The following is a 27,522-nucleotide window of genomic DNA, read 5'->3' on the forward strand; positions in this document are numbered from 1 at the left end:
AGCAAGTTATGTTTTTGGCAATATATTCTACCCTACGAACAACTGTACCGATATGCGGTATGTACTGAAAGACTAATGTTATTAAATGAATCTTACTTCCACGTTTCATAGCTTCAAACATACCATTCTGTAACTTCCCTGTAAATTGTGAAAATTTTTAAGAATGTTTCGTTTCATAATGCCTGCAAATGTTATATTCTTTGAACAAAGCAATTGATTCACTACAAATCAAGCATTACTACCACAATCTAGTACATACAGTCACGAAGCTCAATACTTACTAAATATGCATCCATAGATAGTTGCTAACCACCAGGATCGCTGCTATCACCTCATCACATACCCTTAGCAGACGATAAAATGTCTTGTACTTTCGATATCGTGTTCTTTTGAAAAAATTAACACCTTCCTTCCACTATTGAAATATGAAATAAATAAGATTTATATATTATTTTCATAAAGTATGTATTATATTTTATAAAATCACCTTCCAGGATCTTTCGGAAGAAGGATAACTCTTAATCTCTTTTTTCTTACAATTTATAGTACTACAAACATCTCCTTGTCCCATATTATTATTTAAATGATTATATTTTGGCCATTTACAGTTATTACAACTGATAACGAACATTTCACACTTTACACAACAATGCGAAATACGGTACAGTCAGTGCCTTTTCGATCTAGACAGCCATGATGTATGCTCGGGTTTTCTATTTCAGTGTATGGAGCTCAGTGAAATATTATATTATAACTTTATTGCATATCATTGCTAAGTTTTATTTAGTGTAATGTGTCCATAAGTTCCATTTACTTCTTGTTGCATAATATGTTACAGAAATAATAATTATAAACCTGTGTTATTTTAATGCAAAGAGAATTTTACATGTTAACATAATCTGATCGCATCAACATTTTAAGATTAGAATTGAAGCTGTTTTGAGGTTTAATAAAAAAATAATTTATATTGTGATTTTAATTTAGCAAATCTACCTTCCATAATTGTAGACAGAAAATTTACCATACCACTCCTATGAAATTACTGTATGTACGATTGTGTTACTTTGTCTCCTAGGTAGTAGATAAGTACAGTAATTCAGTAATCAATTGTAGTATTAAAATACAGACAAATTGAATGTGTGGGGTATCATACATGACATTATGTTTAATTATAATGTATAATTGCAAATATAGAAATATAAGTTAAATATAATAAACATAATCTATAATTTCAATATGACATAACATACATATTATGTAATTGCACGGCATTGGAGACCACTAAAATTAGTCAGAAAGGGGCAACTGGTACAGTAAACATAACCTATAATTTCAACTTACCTAAATATCCATGCGATGCAACTGAAAATTGTTGAATCATGCATAAATGAATGTACATGAATTTCGCAATATTTAATCGAAATAAAGGCAGGTATTACACATACGAACAATATAATTTTCGCACCAAAAATAATATTACACCTTAACTCGCAAGTAAATTATGTGTGAAGTGTCTCATAATCATTGTTTTAAATTTTATTAATGCAGTTACATTACATTTTAGAGAAATATAGGTTACTCTTTATGCATTCCAACTAATTTATATGGTTGAAACACCGCCCTTTGTGTTCGGGTTAAGCGAGTCACATGGTCTGCCTTACAGTCTGTATTAGATCATGATGACACAATATCACAGTCTGTTGTTCCTAGTACTCACAGCACTCCAAGCGGCTAGCAACTATCGCGAGAAATGCAAAAAATCATCCCAAGCTTCGTGACTGTATATGAGTCATTCTTTCCACGTCAAATCGCACAGCAGTAAAACACGACCTTCACGTAAATGGTCGAATTTTTTTTTCATGAATTCCATACATCAAATAACGAGACCCGTATTGTTTTATTTTCACAATTATTACTTATTTGGGTAGTTATGACTATTTGAAATTACGCAAATTATGCGTGCACTGTTACATAAACTCACTTGGAACTCTGTGTCTACATATAATTGAGATTTGCGGTTTGGCACATTGAAAGACTAAATACAAAACTTTTTATTACTTTAGGCCTATCACAAATAAATTTAAAATTTGGCCTAATTTTTTAATCATTTCTTTTTCAAAGCAAAATTACTATATTAAATAGCCAAGTTAAAAATCTGAAAAAATATAGACTTGTTACCTGATGTATTATCTGTAAACGACTGCATTTATAAATGTGGGATCTGCATGCATACATTTGTAACAATTTATTTTCCAGGGGCATGCACGCGCTCGCCATTCCCAGCTAATGAACTACTTGCAGCCATAGGCTGCCCGCGGAAAGTTTTACGAAATCCCCCATTGCATATACGCCACACTACAAAACAAATGCATTCATTCATCAAATGATTAATACCTTAATGAACAGAAAGTATCTTATCTAAAGTTATTTTATAATTGTCAGCTCAGCTAAGAGGGAGGGCCCTTCACAATGCTGTATGTTTATAATGTAATATAGCCAAGTGTTTAACGATAACAAGGCTGGGTATGGCAGGAGACAAAATATAGACGAGAAAAATAATCAGTCAGGGTTTGAATTTCATGGAGTGACGTGACTTCTATACAACATGAGTGACGGTAAAGATTGTGTAATATATAACAAGTGTTTAAATCCATTTGACCTTCCTAATCATGCTTTTAAAAAGAAAAGTACACTAAGACGCGGAAGTCGCGATTTATTGATAAAGCTCAATTTAAAGGAGTCTTTGAATGTGCGAATATGTGATTCTTTCCGTAAAAAATCTATCAACTTCGGATAGATCAAGTGAAATTATATGTGAAGCCGATAGTTCTTGTGATATTAATAAACATGACTCAAATGAAAGTGCAGACAGAGAAAGTGATTATCCCAGTTCTTCTTCTAGCAGTTCTATGGCTACAGCGCTAGAAATCAGTAATATTGAGGAATTAAACAAGAGTTTGATGTCAATAGAATCCCCTATCAAGAAAAGAAAACAACAAAAACGATATCCCCGTGAAAAGTTTCAAAAAGTAAAACGCTCTCTAGCAAGTAAAGGTTTTCATCGTCATCCCTTCAAAGTCAGCCATATTTTATTTTTGACGGAATGCAAAGAAAATGTACAACCTGAAAATTACATAGTTATTGCAGACTTTTCTGAAAATTATTCATTTGTAATACAAGATTCAGTACAAAGTGTGCATTGGAACAAATGCCAAGCCACAATACATCCTTTCGTAGTACATATATTTCAAAGACAATACAGAAATTCGTCACAAAAGTATTGTTGTCATCTCAGAAAGCATGAAACATGACATCAATTCCTTTCACTTTTTTCAATCCGAAGCAATCAATTTCTTAATGCAAGAATTCAATGATATGAAAAAAATCATCTACTTTTCTGATGGATCAAGTTCACAATACAAAAACAAAAAAAATTTTTTTAATAATTGCTTACATGAAGACGATTATGGAATTAGCACTGAATGACACTTCTTTGCAACATTGCGTGGTAAAGGTCCATGTGATGGCATTGGAGGAACTGTTAAAAGACTTGCCACGAGAACCAGCCTATACAAGATCCTATAACAACATAAAAAAAAAATTGTTTGATTGGTCACAAAAAACATTTCTAACATGTAGTTTATATTTTGTCCATTGAATAAGCACAAAAACCACACTGAAAATTTGCAGGCCAGATACCACACTCTAAAACCAATTACATTCTTTCATTCCGTTGTCAAAAACTGAAGATTTAATAAAACAATTTTCTTTCGAGAATGAAGGTAGGCGAATGAAAATTTAAAGTGTAGTGTGAATGAAAACAAATGTTCAAAAAGCATAATGTACAAATATTTGAAACTTCATAATAAGTAAATTAGCAGTGTTTCCTTGAGTGACTTGATCCGAATTGGTGTAAATGTTGCAACATTCACTCGATCATCCAGCGCCAATAAACCTCCCAGCGCACTTAAACACTTTCCGTCCACTGCTGCTGCACCGACCGCTACACATTGTTTCGTATGTAATTAAATTTCCTTTAAACTATTGGAGATCCCATTGTAATTTTTCTGAAATTATTAAGAATACTTCAGTGTACCTAGTATGCATTTTTTTAGATTTTTAATACGGCTATTTCACATTGATATCTAACTTTTAAAAATTGAATCATAAAAAAAAATATTTGTAATAATTATATTAAAATTAGTAAATATTTAACAAAAGATAGTACTTTAAGGTTGTAAATGCATTTTTCAAAACAATTTTATCATCAATATCCTCAGAAATATGACTCTTTAAATGTTGCGTTGTGCGACATTTTTAACGAATTTTAACATGCAATGTTTTAAAAACATGTGGACTTGGGAGGAAATAAAAATACACTTGTTGATTTATTAGACCCAACGCAATCAGAAATATGAAGCTCAAAATTTGTATAATTTTGTGCAATTTGACGTGGAATGACTCATATAGTAGACTGTGATACTATTTTATTTCCAGTTTCAATCACAAAATAGTCCAAACTCCATTGTTGTTTAAACATTCGACATTCACTGTCCAATTTTCTCTTCTTTTCTTTTCATTCCATAATTAAAATTAAGTTAGGCTGTAAGAACTACTAGTAAATATTTGTGGATTAACTCGGAGTGCTATTACAATTCTTAACTGGATAATATTTACCACTTAACAGTTCCACTGCTCTAGAATGTGTGAGCATGTACAGAAAGAAGTCGCTGTTGTCAGTTTACTGCTGTGCAGTCTCTGGTTGCTCTGTTGCCACACTTTGTGCTTGGGCTGGCCAACCCACGTTTGCCTGGCAGCTTACTGCTTGCTTGCAATCATTAGGCCTATATTGTAGCAACATCATTGTTACCACAATACCTGAGCAATTTGTTTTAGAATCTGAGCCTCTGATTTTATTTCATGGATCGAAATTCGTCAATAAATTAATGTATTATAGGCATACTGTTTTTTTTTCTTTTTTATTGACTTTTAATTTTTTTCAAGTTAGTAAGTGGGCCGAACAACAGTAGCTTGCGGGCTGTAGTTTGGCAAGCCCTGGTGTAGGAGAACAACTTAGAAAACTTCGTTGGTCTGTGCATGCGTCAATCTTAAAGAGTGACACAATATATTATTCATCTCCTTCCTACTTGTCAGCCAATAGTAGCGCATACTGATAGCAGTGATGCATCAGATGACTTGTCAGTCAGTAGTGACAATGGTTCAGATTGATGGAGGGAAAACTCTGACTCTGCCTACAGCACAGCGGTAAGGTTTAGTAATCTGCTACAATGGAGTTTCGCCAGTTGTTAAGCTATAGTAACGTCGATATATTGTAGGTAAAAGTGGAAATCCAGAAAGTTTTGAACTGTCTTAACCACAGCTGCCAAGGAGTCCTATCAAAGAAAAACCCGCTGGACATTTTCAAGAATCTTTACTCCAAATTTTGAAGGATGATCGGGATGGAGACAAGAATTTCGCACTTCCTTTAGTTTCTGCATGAAAGTCACTCTCCAAAGATGGGAAGTTCAAAGCAAAAATTTAAATCCTACAAATATTTTGGTAGATAAATGCGAAGAAAAGCCGAACTTTGCATTAACAAGTATGCCCTTCATCCAACCAAATCATCCAATTCAGTGCTGAATGCTACTCCAAATATTGAAAGAGTATTTCTCCAGTGAACTACTTAAGGGCCATTGTTGTCATTATGGGATACATTTAACCTACAAATCCAGTCTGTCAGGCATCTGTAGTGTCACTCCAACCATGCAGCTCAGTTCTATCTGTTGAATTTCAATCCCTCTCCTGATAGTGAAATCTTCAGTGTTTGAAAGTTACTTTGTTCTGTTTTTGTCCATTATTACCCCAAAAACATGTCTACTGAATAATACCGCAAACAAAAACTTTAGATTTCACTAAGTAATTATAATGCTTTCTTTATATTGAGCGATGTATTTCAGTCCTATGTAATTAATATTATTTTGTGTTTTACTTACTGTAATTTAGCACTTGATCTCTTTCCTGGCCTAATGAAGCTTGTCCAATCAGTTCCTAGACATTGTAAAGATGGACCAATCAATGAGACAAACTCATCCCAACTCCTTGTACTCATTTGATAGTGCATAAAAACTTTTCTGGTGTAACATGTGAAATGTTCCACTCATTAGTCTAGAACAGAATAACAGATGAACACAATATTCTCCTTTTTTTTTTTTTTCTTTTTCTCTTCAAGGTAAAGTAAAGCTTATGCAATAGCCTGTTTGTTGTATATTGTTGAACAGAGTGCGACTGCTACATGACTATTGTGTGTACGAGTATGTGCATCCTCAGACAAAACTGTATAGTTGTGAAGAAATTGTGGAACTTGCACAACATGACTAAACTGTTGAGTTGTAGCAAGAATCGCATGTATGCACCTAGCTTTTGGAATGGGTAGGGAAGGAGAGCAGACAGATTAGTAGCTGGTATCCAACATGCTTGTAAATATATAATAAAAAAGTGACATGGCAAGAAAGAGAAATAGAATCACACAAATTCGGACTACATGAGAGATTGTGAGTGGTTTCTATAGCTGTGAGGTGCGAAGTCTGTGCACCTCACAGCTATAGAAACCACTCACTATCTCTTGTGTAGTTCGCTCGCATGCATTGATTCAGAAAAACCAAGGCTTGACCTGACCATTCTGTTTATGGAATGGCAGTTGCTTGTACTACACTGACATTGTGCCACTGTTGCATCACTTGTGCAGTACAATCGCTCTCTTATTCTAGTCATAGAATATGTTCTCTTTCCCACAGAGTAACAACATAAGATCGCAATGCCTGTTTACATTCCATATACAAAATGGTCAGCTGGTATGTCTGTTAGTCACTTAGTATGTCTGTTATTGATACAATTTTTTTAATTTTTATTTTTATTTACAGATCGAAGTACTGAAATAGGACAGGTAATACATAATTATCTAACGAGAAAAACGAATATGTCAGATAAAGCTATTCATCTGTTGTTCTCTGCGAACCGATGGGAAATGGAGTAAGTTAATTTTAATTATTTCATTACATTTAGTAACCATATTTTGTTCATGGATATGACGATTTTTTTTCATACAGTTACTCATACTTAGAATGAGGTTAATTACTAGGTATTTTTTTTTTTTAAGTTTTTTTTTTATTTAACTGGTAGTTTTAAACAATTCCATTGGATATTTTCATTATAATAAGTCGGTTATCTTCTTTGGAGCTTCATATTAAGATACTTTTATGACTGTAAAATTCTCTTCTATCATTGTAACAGTAGGTATAAATCACAATATTTATATTACAGTAACATACCTATGTTTTATTTTTAATGACATAGCAAAAAGTTACTTGAATTAATCATCCATGCTTACAGTTATTAAAAAAAAAAAAAAACATGAAAAATTACAGGAGTTTGTAGCAAACTCGTCCACTCTGTTTTGCGTTAGCGTTTTCCCTTTACATTTTATTTTGTCATACAAAGTATGAAGGTGAAGGGTTGTGATGATCTTTAAAATATTTTTACTTGCAGGGTTGAGGCCATAAGGCCTTATATGATTAAGGTTACTTCCAATGAACAAACTTGACCAGTTATATTTTGAATTTCTTTGCAGGTGTACAAAATGGATATTTAACAATTATCTCTGTATGCTATTGTATTGCACACTCAAAATCTCGATTATCTTCATGCAGATTATCCACTTTGCAGTGGGTTATCTGTGGATGTTCAAAAACTTTTATTTATTTTGACTAAATATTTATTTATTAATATTTTCTTGTATTTTCCTGCATTGTCTTCATGTTTTATTATGACTTTTTTTTTCGAAATTAAAAATTTAAAGATTCGCAAAAGTTGCATAATGGTGCTCCTAGAAGCACTTTTCACCAAGCTGCAGAGGGGTTCTTTTTGTTTACCTTATTTTTTCTAACATAAGAATGTTTGCAAAGCTTCACTTGATGCAGACTGCTATGATTTGTTATTATTGATAGATCAAATAAAAGTATTATTTTTAAGTTCCAAGAGATGGCAGGAATGCAAAATAAAAGGTACAAATATGTTACAGTCTGCATCAACCCAGAACTCACCATGGGGAGATGACTGCTAACTTATTCCATCCACCCATTACTATTTGTTTATTCTGTTTTTATTTTCATTTTGCTCTCTATTGTAAATTTTATTAGTAACAACAATGTAATTTATTCGTCACAACAATAATTCCTTTCTACAATTCACCTTAAACGCTCTCGTCAACAATTGGATCTTCACTCAACACAGTATTCGTTATAGCACTCCACCGACGACAATGACAATTTACTTGGACTATTACGCACAACAATGAACTGTTAATCTTAACTAATATTTACAAAGCACTATTTACAAATCAGAACTACCAGTTCTCAGTTCACAGTTCTTCTATCTCAGTCACTCGAGTTCACAGTATCTCGAACCACAGAGCTTCAGAGACTGTACTCGAACTCGGGTCCCTCCAACTGCGGTCCACTGCACTCGAACTCAGGCCTTCGGCTGCTGACGCAGTTGCGGACGCACACTCGAGTCGAACTCCGGTGCACAAGACTGGCTAGCTTGCTCTGGCTTTCTCACTGACTGAATAACTGAAAAACTGCTCGAGTTCGCTGGCGCTTCTTCTTTTATAGCAAAATCATAGTTGCGAGAAATTTCTACAGGTGTGTAGAGAATTATCTGGATATCTCCACTTCGACGCACTTCTGGAATAGTCGGGAAGGTCCGTTCCCCATTCACTGCGTTAAGTAGCAGCTGCGCGGTCAGCCTCCCCTCGCGTGTAGGCCCCTTTCCCCTTTCCCCGTGAAGCCCGCGCGATATGCTCTCTCGCGGGACGCTGGTCGTGAGTTCGAATCTCACGTCGCTGTCACATTGCTCCCTCCTTAGGGCTGCTCGTCCCGGGCAGTCCCTTGGTAGGCTGCTAATTGGTCCAGATGCACCACCATCATCTTCCCTCGAGGTTGTCGCTGGATGCGGTACACCACGTCGTTGATCCGGGTCACCACGCGGTATGGTCCATCCCAGGCACGCTGCAGCTTTGGTGATTTCCCTTTGGTCCTGGTAGGTCGATACAGCCACACCAGGTCGCCCTCCTGGAATCCTGCAGAGTTGGCTAATCTGTCGTAGCGCACTTTCATCCTGTCGCTGGCCATCTTGAGGTGTTCTCTGGCCAGTTGGTGAACTCCATTCAACTTCTCGGTGAGTTCTGCCACATAGTCAGTTGCTGGCTGGTCGGCGCTAGGTGGCGTGCCAAACAGCAGATCACAGGGCAGGCGCAGCTCTCTCCCGAAGACCATGTTTGCCGGTGTCATCCCTGTTGTATCGTGGACCGAAGCTCTGTAGGCCAAGAGGAACAGTGGGACTCTGGCATCCCAGTCTCGCTGATGGTTGGACACCACCTTCCGCAGGTGCTCCTCCACGGTTTTGATGTATCGTTCCACCATGCCGTCGGACTGTGGGTGGAGGGGAGTGGTCTTGGTTTTATGCACCCCCAGACGCTCGAGCAATTCCCCCATCAGGTTGGATTCGAAGTTGCGCCCCTGATCGCTGTGCAATTCCTGGGGCACCCCGAATCGGCAGATGAAGTTGTCAAGCAGCGCGTCGGCCACCGTCGAAGCCTCTTGGTTGGGAATCGCGTACACCTCTGGCCATTTTGTGAAGTAATCCATGGCGACTAGCAGGTAGCGGTTCCCGCGATCCGTGACCGGGAACGGTCCAGCAACGTCGATGGCGATCCTCTCAAAAGGAGCTCCCACGTTGTACTGCTGCATGGCTCCCCTGCTGCGTGTCCTTGGTCCGCGACTGGCTGCACAGGTGTCGCATCTTCGGCACCATTGTTCCCTGTCGGTTCTCTGATGTAGCCAGTAGAACCTCTGTCTTAACTTGTCCAGCGTCCTGTTGGCTCCCAGGTGGCCTCCTGTCACTCCAGCATGAGTCTCCTCCAGCACTTCCTTCACCTTGCTCCTGGGCAGGACAAGTTGTTCTATGCGGGTCCTTCCATCGGCCGACTCCCAAATCCTCTTCAGGATACCGTCCTTGACAGTGAAGGATTCCCACTGGGCCCAGTAGCTCTTGTAAGTGGTGCTACGGTTGGCGATATCGGCCCATACTGGTATTTGGCCGGACTCCACATCACGTAGTAGCTGTCCAATGTTTGGGTCCTCCAGCTGCTCCCTCCTTATGGCGGCGTTATCCCATCCTGGGCTCGGCTGGGCTGCGATACTCGTACTGCGTGGGCGCCGTCTTGCTTTTCCACATGGCCCTCCAAGGAGAGCTCGCCGGCCACGGGTTGGTCTTCGGCGTCCATCAGGAACACTTCATCCCGACCAAGACGGAGTATACGGCGCCGGACGTCCACCGTCGCATCGAGTAAGCGCATGGCGTCGAGTCCCAGGATGACGTCCTCGGTGATGTTGGCGACGAACACCCACATCTCCAGTTTCCTCTTCCCCAAGGTCAGGTCCAGGAAGACCTCTCTGGATGGGCAAGCTCTTGCCTGAAGCAGTCCGTAGCTCGTATTGGCGCAGCGGCGTCCTCCCAGGTAGGCCCCGCACGACGTCTGGTCTGGCGATAGTGAGCATCGCCCCGGTGTCCACCAGTACTCTGCATGGACGGCCTTTTATCCGTCCTTCAGCAATCAGCCCATCGTCGCATCTTCTGTCGACCGGTTTCAGGACGAGCCGAGGGGACGGTGATGATGGCACCGACGTGCTCCTCCGAGCATCGGCCCCCTCCCTCTCCTGACTGTAGCCAGGTCGGTCGCAACTCCTCCGCAAGTGCCCAGGTTCACCGCAGGACCAGCAGGTGAGCACCCGTCGTCCCCGTTGCTCAGGCGACTGTTGACTCCTCTCGGTGTCAGCCACCTCTCTCTCCGGCCGGTGGCCAGAGCGGTCGCAGTCCCTCCTTAGGTGTCCCGGCCTCCCGCAGGACCAGCAGATGGGCGCCCGTCGTCTCCGCCGCTCCGTTGACTGTTGGCGCTCCTCGACGTCGGCCACCTCTCTCTCCTGCCTGTGACCGGATCGGTCACAGTCCCTCCTTAGGTGTCCCGGCCTCCCGCAGGACCAGCAGATGGGCGCCCGTCGTCTCCGCCGCTCCGTTGACTGCTGGCGCTCCTCGACGTCGGCCACCTCTCTCTCCTGCCTGTGACCGGATCGGTCACAGTCCCTTCTCAGGTGTCCCGGTTTGCCACAGGACCAGCAGGTGGGCGCCCGTCGTCTCCGCCGCTCCGTTGACTGCCGCTCGGGTGGCTTCGGTTGGCGCCCCCCCAGCATCCGTCGCCGTGACGCTCCTGATCCGGTGCGATGCCGAGACGTTCGCAGTCATCTTGGCTGCCTCCATCCTGAGGGCCGCCGCCAGAGCTGCGTTGATGGTGCGATGCTCTGCCAAGAGTAGCTGTTGTCTTATTTCCGGGTCTCGAACTCCGCTGCCGAAGGTGTAGGCCACCTCTCCAGCGATGAAATCATTAGGTAGGCCCCTGAGGGCCTTATGGGCCAGTTGTTCCACCGCCATCGCGAATTCTTGTAGGGACTCGCCTGACTGTTGGACCCTCGTTTTTAGTTGGGTCCTAAATGCTGCAGCAAGTTGATGGTCACCATAACGTCCCTCCAGGGCCGCCATTATCTCAGCGGCTGTCCCATCTTCTGGAACGCTGTGAAGAATCTCCGACGCCTGTCTCTGAAGTGCGGCCAGCAGCTGAGTGGTTTTCTCTGCTGGCGTCCACCCATTGTGCTCTGCGATGGCGTCGAACTGGCGACGGAATATCGCCCAAGACGTCGTACCGTCGAACTTCGGCGTCTTGACGTTGTAATGTCTGGCTGAAGGCGATGGTTCCGCAGGGCCACTATATGGAGTCCTCAACTCTGTGGCCGCTTCTTGCATGGCCCGTCGAACCTCCTCGGCAACTATCTGTTTCTGTTCTCTAGCCTGGCGATCCACCAACGCGAGGATGTGCTTGTTTTCTTCAGCATGTCGGTCCATCAACGTGAGTATGTGCTTGTTTTCCTCGGCGTGTTTGTCCATCACCTCACTCGTCTTGTCCAGCAATTCGCTCGTCTGCTCTTGACGACGCTCGAGATCGCGGATTTTGCCGTCGAAATGGTCTACCTCCTGTCTCAATTCGGTTACTGTCCCGTTTATAGTTGTAAAATTCTTGTTTAGGTTGTCAAGATCGGCTTTGAGTTCGTCTTTCACGATGGCGACAATTCCATCTACGTGGGCTGAAACGCTTTCAATTTGCGTAGTGACGTCATCTTTTACTCCGCTGATGTCGCCTTTCACTCCACTTATGTCGCCTTTCACTTCACTTATGTCACTCTTCATCTCCGTTTTCACTTCACTTATGTCATTCTTCAACTCACTGATGTGTTTGTTCATGTCTGCTTTCATTTCTGCGATGGCTTGCAGGATCTGCTGTAGGTTCTCCATTGTCGATAATGTCCCACTCCTGACACCAATGTAAATTTTATTAGTAACAACAATGTAATTTATTCGTCACAACAATAATTCCTTTCTACAATTCACCTTAAACGCTCTCGTCAACAATTGGATCTTCACTCAACACAGTATTCGTTATAGCACTCCACCGACGACAATGACAATTTACTTGGACTATTACGCACAACAATGAACTGTTAATCTTAACTAATATTTACAAAGCACTATTTACAAATCAGAACTACCAGTTCTCAGTTCACAGTTCTTCTATCTCAGTCACTCGAGTTCACAGTATCTCGAACCACAGAGCTTCAGAGACTGTACTCGAACTCGGGTCCCTCCAACTGCGGTCCACTGCACTCGAACTCAGGTCCCTCCAACTGCGGTCCACTGCACTCGAACTCAGGCCTTCGGCTGCTGACGCAGTTGCGGACGCACACTCGAGTCGAACTCCGGTGCACAAGACTGGCTAGCTTGCTCTGGCTTTCTCACTGACTGAATAACTGAAAAACTGCTCGAGTTCGCTGGCGCTTCTTCTTTTATAGCAAAATCATAGTTGCGAGAAATTTCTACAGGTGTGTAGAGAATTATCTGGATATCTCCACTTCGACGCACTTCTGGAATAGTCGGGAAGGTCCGTTCCCCATTCACTGCGTTAAGTAGCAGCTGCGCGGTCAGCCTCCCCTCGCGTGTAGGTCCCTTTCCCCTTTCCCCGTGAAGCCCGCGCGATATGCTGTCTCGCGGGACGCTGGTCGTGAGTTCGAATCTCACATCACTGTCACACTATGAAAAATAAATAATCTGCCTTCTTCCCACAGGATTGAAGTAGTTTTCTTGTATTCAGTGTGGACCTGATGAAAGTACGGTATTTATCTTTTTCACCACAAATTGTAGCCCAAGAATCACTGACTGTTTTTGCCAGTCTCTCGACTGATTGTGTGTGGCATGGGAAATGAATGAAAATTTTTTTTTCCTAATCATACACCATATTCTGCAAATCTTCAGTACTTAAATAACGAAGATTGTAGTATAATGAATTTCATAAGAAAGGAAAGACAAAATATGAGTTCTTACTGTTCATTCGGTCTTAAAATTTATTAAATATTATTATACACTCAGTTTTTTCTTATATGTATTATCATTTTGTTCTATTTGTATTTATCTATGTTTATTTATTTATCTGTATTAATTGTATTAATCTAACCTGTCTCTTTTCAGTAAATAAATTCGACAACTGCATTTCATTTAATTCTTCCTCACTCTTCTTATGTTTCAAGGTATGTTTTCCATATCCGTCGCGATTGGGGTGTTTCAGTAGTGCTTGGTCTTTTATTCTGAATGAGATGTCTAACAAATTTCTCATGTTTATCCAATGTGCTGAGAAAAAAGGTGTTTGCATACAGGTATCCCCTGACAATTCATCTCAAAACTGAAATCGTGGTTAACATTCCTTCATTTTTAAACCATTTTTCTTTCAGGTCTAATAATTTTTACTTTTTACTGGTGACATATTTTGCGACAAACGAAACACTTTTATCATGTGTACCAAGCCCAAATATTCTGAAAAATAAAATACGTATATATAATATTTCCGGGCGGCCGGGTAGCTCAGTTGGTAGAGCAGCTGGCTACGGATTGGAAGGTCCGGGGTTCGATCCCAGGTGGTGACAGGATTTTTTCTCGTTGCCAAACTTTCAGAACGGCCCTGAGGTTCACTCAACCTCCTATAAAATTGAGTACGGGTCTTTCCCGGGGGTAAAAGGCGGTCAGAGCGTGGTGCCGACCACACCACCTCATTCTAGTGCCGAGGTCATGGAAAGCATGGGGCTCTACCTCCATTCCCCCCCAGTGCCTTCATGGCATGTTATGGGGATACCTTTACCTTTTACCTTTTTATATAATATTTCCTAATGTCATTTTTCAGAACCAAAATGCATTAAGTGGTTTTATTATCCCTGCATGTACTTCCTCATTAACATTGATGTTTGATTGCCCGCATTGAAAGAAGTGTTGATTGTATGCACACTGCTTTTGCCCAAGGATGTTGCGAAGAACTGGCTTTAGCATTGTCATTGTTGTAGAAAAAAGCCCAACTTCATTTTTTGAAGGAAATATGTCCACTACAGTTTGGAAGAACAGTTTTCAAAATGTGCTCTTGTTGCAAATCTGAAACTTTATAAGAGACTTTAATAATAGTTGTATTTTTTTCTTGTCTTATATATTAACTTCTCCAGACTGCTTTCACTTTCTGATCCTGGGGTACATGTTTTGTCTCGATCACTGTCATTATTGTAATTCATAAGATCTGACAATAAAGATCTTGGTTTGTTTTGTGATCTTTAATCAGACTTTTCCTCCAATAATATATTAATATAGTGTTGGCACCTGTTAGTTTAACTACAAAGGCATAAAAATCTTAAGTGGTCAACGTAACATTTCTCCAGTACATCATATAGTGGTGATACTTAGGACTTATGTCGGTTTAAGCCGTTAATACTGACAAAATGTTAGAAAATAAAACTTAATGCAAGTTGATCATTTTACTTTATTATGACTTATATTTCACCCAGGCACAAGTCCGTAATACCAAATGAAAACTGAAGTTTTTCTTTTTAATAGCTTATCAAAAACCAAAAATTGTAAAAAAAGAAGTGACTTAGGTCCCACTGACCATGCACCAAAGAATTATAAAATAAAAATATAATAAGTTATACAAATTTTATTTTATATGCTAATCTTAGTTTTCTTACTGCTTATGGTAGAGATTGCAAGGCAACTTTTGTATACTCTTACGTTTTGAATTTCGGAATTTTTTTTTTTCAATATGCCCTACTGTACATGAGTGGTTGTGCACCATTATGTGTGAGAGGGAATGTTGCCATGAAATAATGGGATTCCAAAATAGACAGCATCCCTTAAATAAAACACTTGTTGGAAGGTACAGAGAGAAATTGGGAGAGAGTGAGATGTATTCTTCTTTCTCCTCCTATACTGCGTGGAAGGCTTGCTTGTATAATATTCGTATGTAAATAACATGCCTACTGAATTTATAATAATATGCCTACTGTATCTAAACTGCTGAGTCATTTATACCCGAACCCACTTTTTCTGAAGTCGAAATTGCGATAGAAAATCTGAAAAATTATAAGTCTCCAGGTATCGATCAAATTCCAGCAGAATTAATACAAGAGGATGGAAGTGCATTATCTAACGAAATTTATAAGCTTGTACTTGCTATTCTGGAAAAGGAAATTGTACCAGAGCAATGGAAGGAGTCCATAATCGTACTTACCTTAAGAAGGGGGACAAGACTAACTGTAGTAACTTTCGAGGAATATCACTTTTGTTGACGTCGTACAAAATTTTGTCCAATATTCCTTTGAGAAGATTAACTCCATATGTAGATGAAATTATTGGGGATCATCAGTGTGGTTTTAGGTGTAATAGATCAACTTTCGATCAGATATTTTGTATTCGACAGATAATGGAAAAAAAATGGGAGTATAAGAGTATAGTGCATCAGTTATTCATGGATTTAAAAAAGGCATATGACTCGGTTAAGAGAGAAGTTTTATATGATATTCTTATTGAATTTGGTATTCCCAAGTTTTATATGATATTTTTATTGAATTTGGTATTCCCAAGAAACTAGTTCAATTAATTAAAATGTGTCTCAGTGAAATGTACAGCAGAATGTGTATAGGTCAGTTTCTGTCAGATGCGTTTCCAATTCACTGTGGGCTAAAGCAAGGAGATGCACTATCACCTTTACTTTTTAACTTTGCTCTAGAGCAGTGGTTCCCAAACTTTTTCAGCCACGGAGCCCTTTTTGAAGCAAAAGTTTCTTGTGGAGCCCCAAGAAATGTTTACTTTTTAGTTTTATCTGTCTACGTTCTATGAAGCATATTTCACACGATACATAAACGGAAGTATGAATATATTATATATGTATATATATATATATATATTAATAGAGGAAACAATAGTAAAAAAGTACTGGATATAATTTATTTAAATCTACAAAATGATATTAACAAGTAGTTAAGATATTTAAAAAATGTTACAATGTTACATGTACACCCGAAGTTAATGTGAAGAATGTGCCTGTTTCTTGCGACAGAGTTTGTCAATGTCCGGTGTCATAGAAGTCAGTTGAAGACATATATCGTCTTCTGTGTCCAAAGTGTACCTCGAAAAGGTCATTTCACTGAGGTACACAGTGCCAAAAGGCAGTGAGAGAAATTTAGCTTTTGAATTTAATATCAAAAGTTCTCCCCTAACTTAGCCCAAAATTTGGGAAATGGTTTGCTTTTAAATTATGCCTGACAGTGGCTGTTCGAAACCATGTCTACAAGGACCTCATATCTGAAGCAGTGAGGGCTGTTGGTTTTGACATCACTGGAAATGGATCTGCAATCCACTCATATTTCTTTAGAATCAATTACTGAGTGTCCCTTGGAAAGTATGAATTGATATTTTGAAGCAAATTGTCAAGGTGTTCTTTCATTATTGCTATGAATGAGACATTCATTGTTATGTTATTTTCTTCTCTAAAGTTTGAAGTCAATGAGACTGTCGACGCTTTCTATGTAGAATGCTGTCTTTTTCTTCAGTGCGACAATTTCGTCATCAGCATTGAATATAGTCTTCCATTTACCTTTATGTATGTGCTGAATTCATTTTTGAAGAATTTCTGCCAAGTAACATAATTTGTACAACCATTCCTGATCATTCAAATAATCTGCTAGCAAACTGTTCTGGTAATTCAAAAGTGAAGAAACTTATGTTCAAAGTTCATGTAATCGGGACAGTGCTTTACCGCGCGACAACCATCGCACTTCTGTGTGTAATATTACTAACAATGATTTTGTATACTACCCATATCTTCACACGAGATTTTAAGTAGCCTACACTGCGAAGGTCGTGCCTTAACAAAGTTGATAATTTTGACGGAGTTGTCTATTACCTGCTTTAATAACGCTGGCATTTTTTCGTTGCGAGTGCATGTTGGTGTCGTACACAGTGACTACTTGTGCAGTTTTTAAAACTTCCTTGATCCTTGTAACAACGCCAGCAACAGGACCTACCATGGCCTTTTCGCCATCTGTGCACACGTCAATGCAATTGTCCCACGGTATCGAGTTTTCAATGAAGAAAAAAAATTTTCAGTACCACTTGTAGAGGTTGGCAATGGCTGCAGAACAAAATATTTCATGAAAGAACCTGAAAATTCATATCGCACAAACATCATTAACATAGCTAATCCGGCAATGCCCGTGGATTTGTCAAGTTGTATCGAAAATTTCGTTTAACTGATACGGGAAATCATGATATTTTTTACGTCTTTTCATATATTCTGAATTCGATTATGCACAATGTTATTTGATAAGGGCACAATGGAAATCAGGTTTGCAGTTTTATCGTCCACCATGCACTTCGCTACCTTCACTAATAGTGGTTTCATAAGAGTTTCAGCAATTCAGCAAGGGTAAGGTTTACCAGCAAGAGCATGGTCATGACTAACCAAGTACGACGTTTTCAGTGCTTTCTCGTTGTTTGTTTTTACACGAGGTAAAATTTTGTCTGAACTGCATGGAGTTTGTCACTTTTTCTTTCGAAGTAGTCTTGCAGTTTTATTTGTGATTCTTTGAATTGAGAAATGCCGTCTAAGCTTGGCAGGGAACATAGAACTATTGGGAAAAACTTTGTTCCATATCACACGCTGTAGACTGTCATCAGCAAACTCAGTGAATCCCATGTCCAAATATAAATCGCAATATTTTCGTTTGTTACTTTCAGTACCTCTACACTACGCATCGTAGACTCTGAGACAGGATCATGTTCAACATATTCCGAACTCAATTCCCAGGAATTCTCACTATCTTCTTTGAAGTAAGCTTTGAAGCTGTTGTTATCTCCCTTTGACTGAGCACTGGTTGATGGCTAATGACTCTTAGGTCTTACGGAGCCCATCTTAAGCCACAGTTTCGGTTCAATCAAAGTTTAGCTAACACATCTGCTATCAAATTAACATGCAGGTATACAGTATATGTATATAGTTTTTGAGATAACGTAACAGTCAATAGATTGTAGATTCCACGTACCACGAATAACAAACACTGCCTGCCCAGTATATAAAAAAAATAAAATAAAATAAATTTCGAGAATCATTGAGTACTTGGCAAGCAAGAAAGATCGAGATAGTGCCAGTGACGAGTAGGTCTAATATTAATGCTTCCATGTAGGAAGAAGAACACAAACTACTTTCTCAGAAAGTATTTATGGCTTGATGGAAGTAGTTTCCGTTTTTCCGCTAGAGACTAGATGGAATTAGCAATTTTTGTCATCTTTATAACTTCCGCGGACGGAGCCCCTGAGAATCATTCGTGGAGCCCTAAGGGCTCTGCGGAGCACACTTTGGGAACCGCTGCTCTAGAGTATGCCATTAGGAAAGTCCAGGATAACAGAGAGGGTTTGGAATTGAACGGGTTACATCAGCTGCTTGTCTATGCGGATGATGTGAATATGTTAGGAGAAAATCCACAAACAATTAGGGAAAACAAGGGAATTTTACTTGAAGCAAGTAAAGAGATAGGTTTGGAAGTAAATCCCGAAAAGACAACGTATAAGATTATGTCTCGTGACCAGAATATTGTACGAAATGGAAATATAAAAATAGGAAATTTACTCTTTGAAGAGGTGGAAACATTCAAATACCAGGGAGCAACAGTAACAAATATAAATGATACTCGGAAGGAAATTAAACACAGAATAAATATGGGAAATGCGTGTTATTATTCGGTTGAGAAGCTTTTATCATCCAGTCTGCTGTCAAAAAATTTGCAAGTTAGAATTTATAAAACAGTTATATTACCGTTGTTCTTTATGGTTGTGAAACTTGGACTCTCACTTTGAGGGAGGAACATAGGTTAAGCATGTTTGAGAATAAGGTGCTTAGGAAAATATTTGGGCTAAGAGGGATGAAGTTACAGGAGAATGGAGAAAGTTACACAACACAGAACTGCACGCATTGTATTCTTCACTTGACATAATTATTAACATTAAATCCAGACATTTGAGATGGGCAGGGCATGTAGCACGTATGGGCGAATCCAGAAATGCATATAGTGTGTTGGGAGGCCGGAGGGAAAAAGACCTTTGGAGAGGCCAAGACGTAGATGGGAAGATAATATTAAAATGGATTTGAGGGAGGTGGGATATGATGATAGAGATTGGATTGATCTTGCTCAGGATAGGGACCTATGACGGGCTTATGTGAGGGCGGCAATGAACCTCCGGGTTCCTTAAAAGCCAGTAAGTAAGTAAATATACCTACTGTGTCTAATTAAATGTGTCAGTGGTATTCAGTTTAGTGTAGTGTAGAAACTGTTCATTTTTGTCATTGTGTAACAGCAGAGACAGATATCCACTACAATTTGGTGAGTAAAAAGTCTTATGCCTAATTACAGTCTGTAGTATTTTAAAATTCAATAGAAATTGATGTGTAATGTTTTTTTATAAAAATGTGCATTAACCGTGATTTTGAATTCTCTGAAGTAGTTTATTCCCCTCCATTACTCCAGATGAATTGAGAGTCAACTGTACAGATTGATACTTGTAGACCTACACAACTTTGTAATCAACTTTTTTCCACCGCTAAAATGCAAGTTCTATTTACTTGTTTGTTTATTTATTATTTAGGAGTAAAGTTTTGCGGGCTATCAGGCTGTGGTCCTTTGGTTGTGTGACCAAACGTTTTGTTCACTGCTGCAGTGAATATCTTCAGTGATGTAGAGCACTGGTGCAGCTGGTTCTATTGCACGTGCCGGTGACGGTCTGCACTGACTGCATCGTCGTATTTATAGTGTGTAAAGGGGGGGGGGCGTGGCTTGCTGTTGTCTCCACGCTCAGGGTTGTATTACTCGGATGGGCTTGCTGTTGTCTTCGCGATCTGTGCTCGGATTGTGTTACTCGTTTGTGCTTGGCGGGTGGGTTTGATGTCTTTCTTAATGCCGGATATCAGGCTTTATTAAACTTGAGGCCTTCCTCTTTGCGATTGAAATTGTTCTTGTGTTTATAGATAGATAGGTAGGTAGGTAGGTAGGTAGATTTATTTGTTCCATAATATTCTTACATTTGCTTTACAGCATAGAATAAAGAACATGTCCAATTCTTACGTTTAACAATAAAATGCAATAATATAAAATGCAAATATGAAATATGTACAGAATTAATACCTTAATAACAATAATATTTTATACAATGTAATATGTTTACCATTTAATATTATTATAATATTTACACAGTACTGTGAAATGTCAAGAATTCATCTACAGAATAGAAAGTGTGAGATATTAAGTAATTTTTTAGTTTTGTCTTAAATAATGCAGGGTTTTGGCTATGATTCTTAATGTCTTCAGGAAGACTATTGAACAATTTTATCGCCATGTAACGTACTCCCCTTTGAAAGCATGATAAATTTGATGATGGCGTATGAAAATCATTCCTTCTGCGGGTATTTATACTATGTATGGCTGAGTTAGTTGGAAAATTTTCTTTATTACATAAGAGGAAATTTATTGTAGAGTATATGTATTGATTTGTTAAGGTTAGAATCTCTAATTTTTTTAAAAATAATCTACATGATTCTCTAGCCTTTGCTCCAACTATTATTCTAATGGCTCTTTTTTGTAATAAGAATATATTTTTACTATCTACAGAATTTCCCCAAAATATTATTCCGTAGGACATAATGGAATGAAAATAGGCAAAATATATTGTCTTTAAGATACTGCTGTTTAGAAATTGTTGTAACGACCTAATTGCGAAGCATGCTGAGCTAAGTTTGGGGGTTATTTCTTTGATATGATTTTTCCAATTTATTGTATTATTAATATGCAAACCAAGAAATTTGGTTGTTGATGTTTCTGGTAGAGGTATATTGTTGATAGTTGTGTCCAATGTTTCAGAGATTAAATTTGAAGCGGCTTTAAATTGAATTATGTTAGTTTTATTAATGTTTAATGCTAATTTATTGGTTGTAAACCAGTCATAAATTTTAAGGAGAATTGTTTCTGTTTTATATTTGAATGTGACAAAGTTATTGTCTGTAATTATGATACTTGTGTCATCTGCAAATAGTATAGGATAACCTATTCCTTTTATTATGGGGCCAAGGTCATTTATAAAAATTAAAAAAAGAAGAGGCCCTAATATAGATCCCTGTGGGACCCCTGTATGAACATTTCCCCATGTTGAAGTAGATTTAAAGGAGTTATTAAATGCGTTGATTTCTACTTTTTGTTTTCTGTTCAGGAGATATGACTCAAACCACTGGTATGCTATGCCTTTAATACCATAGTATTCTAATTTTTGTAGTAGAATTTTATGGTTAATACAATCAAAAGCTTTGGAGAGATCACAGAATATCCCTCCTACTTGTAATTTTTTATTAATAGCTTCCAGAATTTTATCAGTTAAATTAAACGTCGCTTGCTCAGTTGATTTATTCTTTCTGAATCCAAATTGTTCCGGAATGAGAATGTTGTATCTATCAGGATGATGATATACTCTTTTATATATAACTTTTTCGAAGACCTTTGAGAAGACTGGTAGAAGGGATATGGGCCTGTAGTTTTCGGGCGAGGTTCTGTCCCCTTTTTTGAATAAAGGAATAACAACTGAATATTTCAGTCGCTCTGGAAATACACCATTAAACATTGAAAAGTTACATAAATAAGACAGGGGCTTGGCTGTTATTTGTGAACTGGCTTTTAATATTTTACTAGTAATTTCATCATATCCCGAGGAATTTTTAGACTTTAATTGCTTTAGAATTGTAATTATTTCTCGTGAATTTGTTGGAAAAATTTTAATATTTGGGAAAGTTACAGGAATAGATATTTTCAAACAATCGATGGCATTATTATTATTATTATTATTATTATTATTATTATTATTATTATTATTATTATTATTATTATTATTCTGTGGGATGTTTAGGTTATCAGTTATTGAGAGAAAATGATTGTTGAATATGTTCGCAACTTCTGTTGCATCTGATGTTTTTCTATTATCTGTTACAAGAGTGTAACCTTGTTCTTTACTTCTACACTTTCCACTTTGTTTTTTTATTATGTTCCAAGTTGTTTTGATTTTATTATTCGAGTTCAGAATAATTCCGTTATAGTAAAGTTCTTTGGCTTTTAAGATTACTTTGTGTAATATTTTAGAGTACTTTTTAAAGTGAGCTATTAATTTGGGGTCATTACTATTTCTACTTTGAATATAGAGAGACCTCTTAGTTTTACAAGAGATTTTTATGCCTTGTGTAATCCAATTGTTTTTAGATGTTTGAGAATTTTTGTACTTTACAGGAAAACTGGATTCAAAGATATTTAAGAATGTATTATGAAACACATTGAATTTACTATTCATATCACCATTTTCATATACTGATTCCCATGTTTCATTTTTTAGTTTAGCTTCGAAGTCCCTTAAAGATTCTTCATTTATGACCCTTAACCTAAATTTATTCGGGTGTTTTGATGCAGGAATGCTATCATTTCTTCTTATTAGTTGAGCATCGTGGTCTGAAAGACCATTTATAATGGGAACTGTGCGGTAACTATCTAATCTATCTCCCCTTATAATTATATTATCAATTGCAGAAATCGATCCTTTTTGTATTCTAGTTGGAAAATTGACTGTATGTATTAAATTGAAGGTTGCTAATAATGTGTTAAATTCTTCTTTTTTAGTGTTCTCAGTGAGATAGTCAATATTTGAGTCCCCGCAAAATATGTATTCTTGTTTTTTTTCATGTATGTGTTGTAATGTATTTTCTAGTAGATGAAGAAAATGTTTGAAATCTCCAGAGGGCGACCTGTATATACCTATAACTATAAGATTACCAGATTTTAATTCTAATTCTACCGCACACAGCTCTAAATCTTTTACTCTGCTAAATTTTGAAAGGCTGATATTTTTAAAATTTATATTGTTTCGAACAAATATACACACACCTCCTTTCTGTAGATTCTGTCTACAATAGCTATCTCCTAGTTTGTATCCTTCCAGTGAAAGTGCCGATAATTCCTGTTGTTTCATATGATGTTCAGTGACGCATATTATATATGGGTTTATTTGTTCTATTTCTAAGAATGTTAATAACTCTGGTGACTTGTTTCTAAGGTTTTGTATGTTTTGATGAAATAAACTAAACTGACTTCCGGTATCTTTTGTTTTTGAATTTGAATTAACTCCACAAAATGTATGATTTGTATTTACTTCACTGTTCTGATTACCTGTAGGCCTACTTTCTTTTTCTAATTTATATTTTACCCTAAAAAAGGAGATGCCCTATGATGAACAGCAGGAATTATATTGGTAATCACTGGAATCCTACCCTTTATTCTATTAGCGATCAGATGCGAAAGCTTCTTCTTGCCTCTAGAATTCAAGTGTAGGCCATGAGATGTATAATAATCTCTCTTAATGCTACATACCTCTATCACATCAATATGAGAGGCATTGGGACTGATCAAGGCACGTCCAAGTCGTGCATTCATACTCCTCACCCTGCTATGAAGCCACGGCTTGTCATACCTGTCAAAAAGCTCCACTACCTCCACATTTGTGTGGCTGCTGTCCTTACTTATGTTCTCTAGATCTCTCTCAACAGAGTAACTAACATCTCTATCCAGGCTGTTCCCTGGCCCACCCACTATTACAATATGATCCCTCTTGGTAAAACCAGAAGATAGTTTTACCAGATCTTCTGTAACATGAGTAAGTCCAGCACTAGGTTTTACTATGCTACAAATCTCATAGTCAGTCCCTAATTCCTTTTTCAACAGGTTTGCTATTCCCCTCCCGTGACTGCTCCCCAGTAACAATACTTTACTTTTTCTACCATCATCTTCAGCAGAAGCCTGTTGTTGAGGATTTAGGGATGGTTGATCAACTTCCATTGTTTCTAAAACATTGAATCTGTTGGTCAACTTTATTTCACAAACATCCTCAGCAGAGAACCTTCTCCTCCTATGATTTCGTCTGGATACAACCTTAAAATCAAGCAAATCTGAATTAAAAGTTGAAGCAACATTTCTACTTCCCAACTGAATTTTGAAAAGTTCCAGCTCATATCGTAGGTTGGCGATGATTTCCTCCTGTTTCACAACTAATGTTTTATAGTGACAGAGTTACATGACCAGTTATCGCATAGACTAACCTCATCACTAGTAGTGTTACTACATCCGTAATGAAACCACATTCTACAACTGTCACAAAATACTCCCTGTCTAACTTTCCTACGACAAGCACCACAGTTTCCACTCAAATCACACGCCTTAGTACTCATGTCACTGGCACAATAAATCACGAAAACAATTAAGCCTACACTTCACACTTCCTAGTATTACACACTTATTGTTAGCACTGCACTTTATCACTTCACTATACCGGTACCACACTTGTCGATGTTAATCTACACGATACGTCACTTCACTGCACTTATATTTCAGTCTTGATGCAACTTCACTATTTATGTTATTTAACACACGCAATTTCTTAACCAACAATAGTATTTATATTGGAATGTGCTATTAATGAATTAGCCTAGTCCTTCTTAAACTATGTAAACATATTCTATATTAGGTGTTACAATTAAGCCTACTTGTGTATCAATTAAATATTTCAACTTTACAAATAACAAAAAGCCTTAAAATTAGTCAACTTATGAGTTAAGAATTGCTCAAGTTAAAAGAAAAGGTTGGGAGTAGTGACCAAAGTGTTGAGTGATATTTGAGGTTAACTGTTTACAATATGGCGATTTATGTTGTGTATGAATTGCGAAGTATATTATTACAAAATTGCGTGGGAAATGGATGTTATGAATTTGTGATTTATATATCAGATGATTGGGGAGTATTTTAAGTATCTTTAAATATGATGCTATAAATATATATATGAGAATTGCTTTATCACAATCTTACCTCCTCAGTCACTACTGCCAACCCTTTAGTATACTTGCGGCCGGTGGCCTTGCGAGCCGTAACTCGCTAATCCCTGAAGCACCGGACTCCCCCTTGTATCATTGTAAGTTGCATTTTATTATTATTATTATTATCATTATTTCTATCAATTTCAGTAGTCGAGTTACCAGTGAATGGTTAGGAGCTTTGAGACTTCGGACTCAATCGCCTCTTGGTGTAATCTCGCATAGAAATGTGGAGTGTCGCTATGTGTATCGGTGTCCTCAAACCTAATTTGTGTTCACCTTCCAGATAAGCATGTTCAGCTACGACCGACTTATCTACGTGGCCAAGGCGGCAGTTCCTTCTGTGTTCGGAGATCCGAGTCTTGAAACTTCACTGTGTCGTCCCTATGTAGACTGCTCCACATGAACATAGAATACAATCTGTCGCGTTTGTCCTTGGCTGAACGTAGGCTGTTGCATATCTGCTTGGTGGTCAGGAAGATAGTGTCCACCTTATGCCGGTTGAAAATCTGCTTATCCAGTCCGTGACTTGTAATAGGACAAGAACACTGTGCCTCTCTTCGTATGACCTTGGCCTGGCTCGGTGATGTCTTCTTCCTTGGTTTCAAGGATTTTTTATCTCTGCCATGGCATAGCCATTAGTGGTTAGGGCTGATTGTAGGTGGTCGATTTCTTGGTTTATATGTTGGGGGTCAGAAACCCATATAGCTCTGTCGAAAAGGGTTTTAATCATTGCCCGCTTCTGTCCGAGCATATTTAGACCATAAACTTTTTTTTTTTTCAATATTCATTTACACTCTTCCTATAGTACTGTCTGTCATCATCATCATCATCATCATCATCATTATCAGGTAGTTTCCAAGAAGTTCGGCCATAGATTGGCCCATATCGGTTGCATATTAGTGGTCAAGAAGTCTCTTCAGTGGTTTTCCAGAGTTTCTTGTACCTGCCAGGGTGTAATTTTTTTTAGCAATCTAGGATATCTGTTGTGGGGCATTCTATTGACATGTTGTGCCCACTTTGACTTATAATTTAAAATTTGTTCAAAGGCTGTCATTGTCATATCATGTCTCATGGGAGTAGGATTTGTCGACAGAGTTGCAGTTGGCAGTGCAGAAAACTTTACTTGGTTTTTGGAATATAATTATCAGTAATCTTGCATCACTGAGGTCATGTCGAACTTTTATCCCCCTGTCTAATCTATATTTCTATCTGTTCCTACAGTAAACACCCCACTTCTATAATAAGATTAAAATTATTTTGATATTCGAGATGATACCTTTAGGTATTTTAATTGTATATTTTTCATAGGTTTATATTGGGTCAGAATATTCAACATCTACAGTATAATCCCACTTAATTTGGGGCTTTAACCATTTTTCCCCATTTAATGCAATTTCTATTAATATATTTAATTTACCTGCATGTATTTTGTGTAAATTTGTGCGACGTTAATTACAGCTATCTATCTAATCCATACAATGTAGGTTATGGTCATAAGAAGAAATGTAAAGAAGGTAAACTTGCAAATTCTAAATGAGGCAGTAGAGCAAGTGAACAGCTTCAAATACTTGGGGTGTACTATAACAGTAACATGAGCTGCTGCCAAGAAGTCAAAAGGAGAATAGCAATGGCAAAGGAAGCTTCTTAGAAAAAAGAGCATCTTCTGCAGACCTCTGAAGAAAGAACTAAGAAAGAGAATAGTGAAATGCTTTGTGTGGAGTGTAATACTGTATGGAGCAGAAACATGGACATTATGATGAAGTGAAGAGAAGCGACTAGAAGCATTTAAAATGTATCCACATGGAGAAGGATGGAGCATGTGAAATGGACAGACAGAATAAGAAACGATGCTGTGTTGGAAAGAGTGGGTGAGAAAATAATGATACTGAAACTGATCAGGAAGATAGCTGGGTCACTGGTTGAGAAGAAATTGCCTTCTGAAGGATGCACTGGAAGGAATGATGAATGTGAGACGAAGATATCATATGATAGATGACATTATATGGATCATATGCGGAAACTAAGAGGAAGGCAGAAAATAGGAAGGATTA

At 38.2% G+C, this 27,522-nt stretch overlaps 1 protein-coding gene across 9 annotated transcripts in view; it reads left to right on the forward strand.

The window, feature by feature from the left end:
- The window catches only part of LOC138699973 (thymidylate kinase), a 150,646-nt gene that overhangs the window by 29,969 nt on the left and 93,155 nt on the right, over window positions 1–27,522 (forward strand). For 6 of the 9 annotated variants that reach the window (XM_069826257.1, XM_069826273.1, XM_069826249.1 and 3 more), the window contains exon 2: window positions 6,921–7,029. The exons of 2 other annotated variants lie outside the window; for them this stretch is intronic. In XM_069826257.1, coding sequence (XP_069682358.1) covers window positions 6,977–7,029 — 53 coding nt within the window. In that variant the 5' untranslated portion in view covers window positions 6,921–6,976. Of the gene's footprint in view, window positions 1–6,920; window positions 7,030–13,686; window positions 13,746–27,522 lie in introns of all 9 variants that reach the window. One more of the 9 variants, XM_069826293.1, reaches the window with a different exon arrangement.

This window comes from Periplaneta americana, chromosome 1 (assembly GCF_040183065.1).
Source record: "Periplaneta americana isolate PAMFEO1 chromosome 1, P.americana_PAMFEO1_priV1, whole genome shotgun sequence".
Lineage (NCBI taxonomy): Eukaryota > Metazoa > Arthropoda > Insecta > Blattodea > Blattidae > Periplaneta > Periplaneta americana.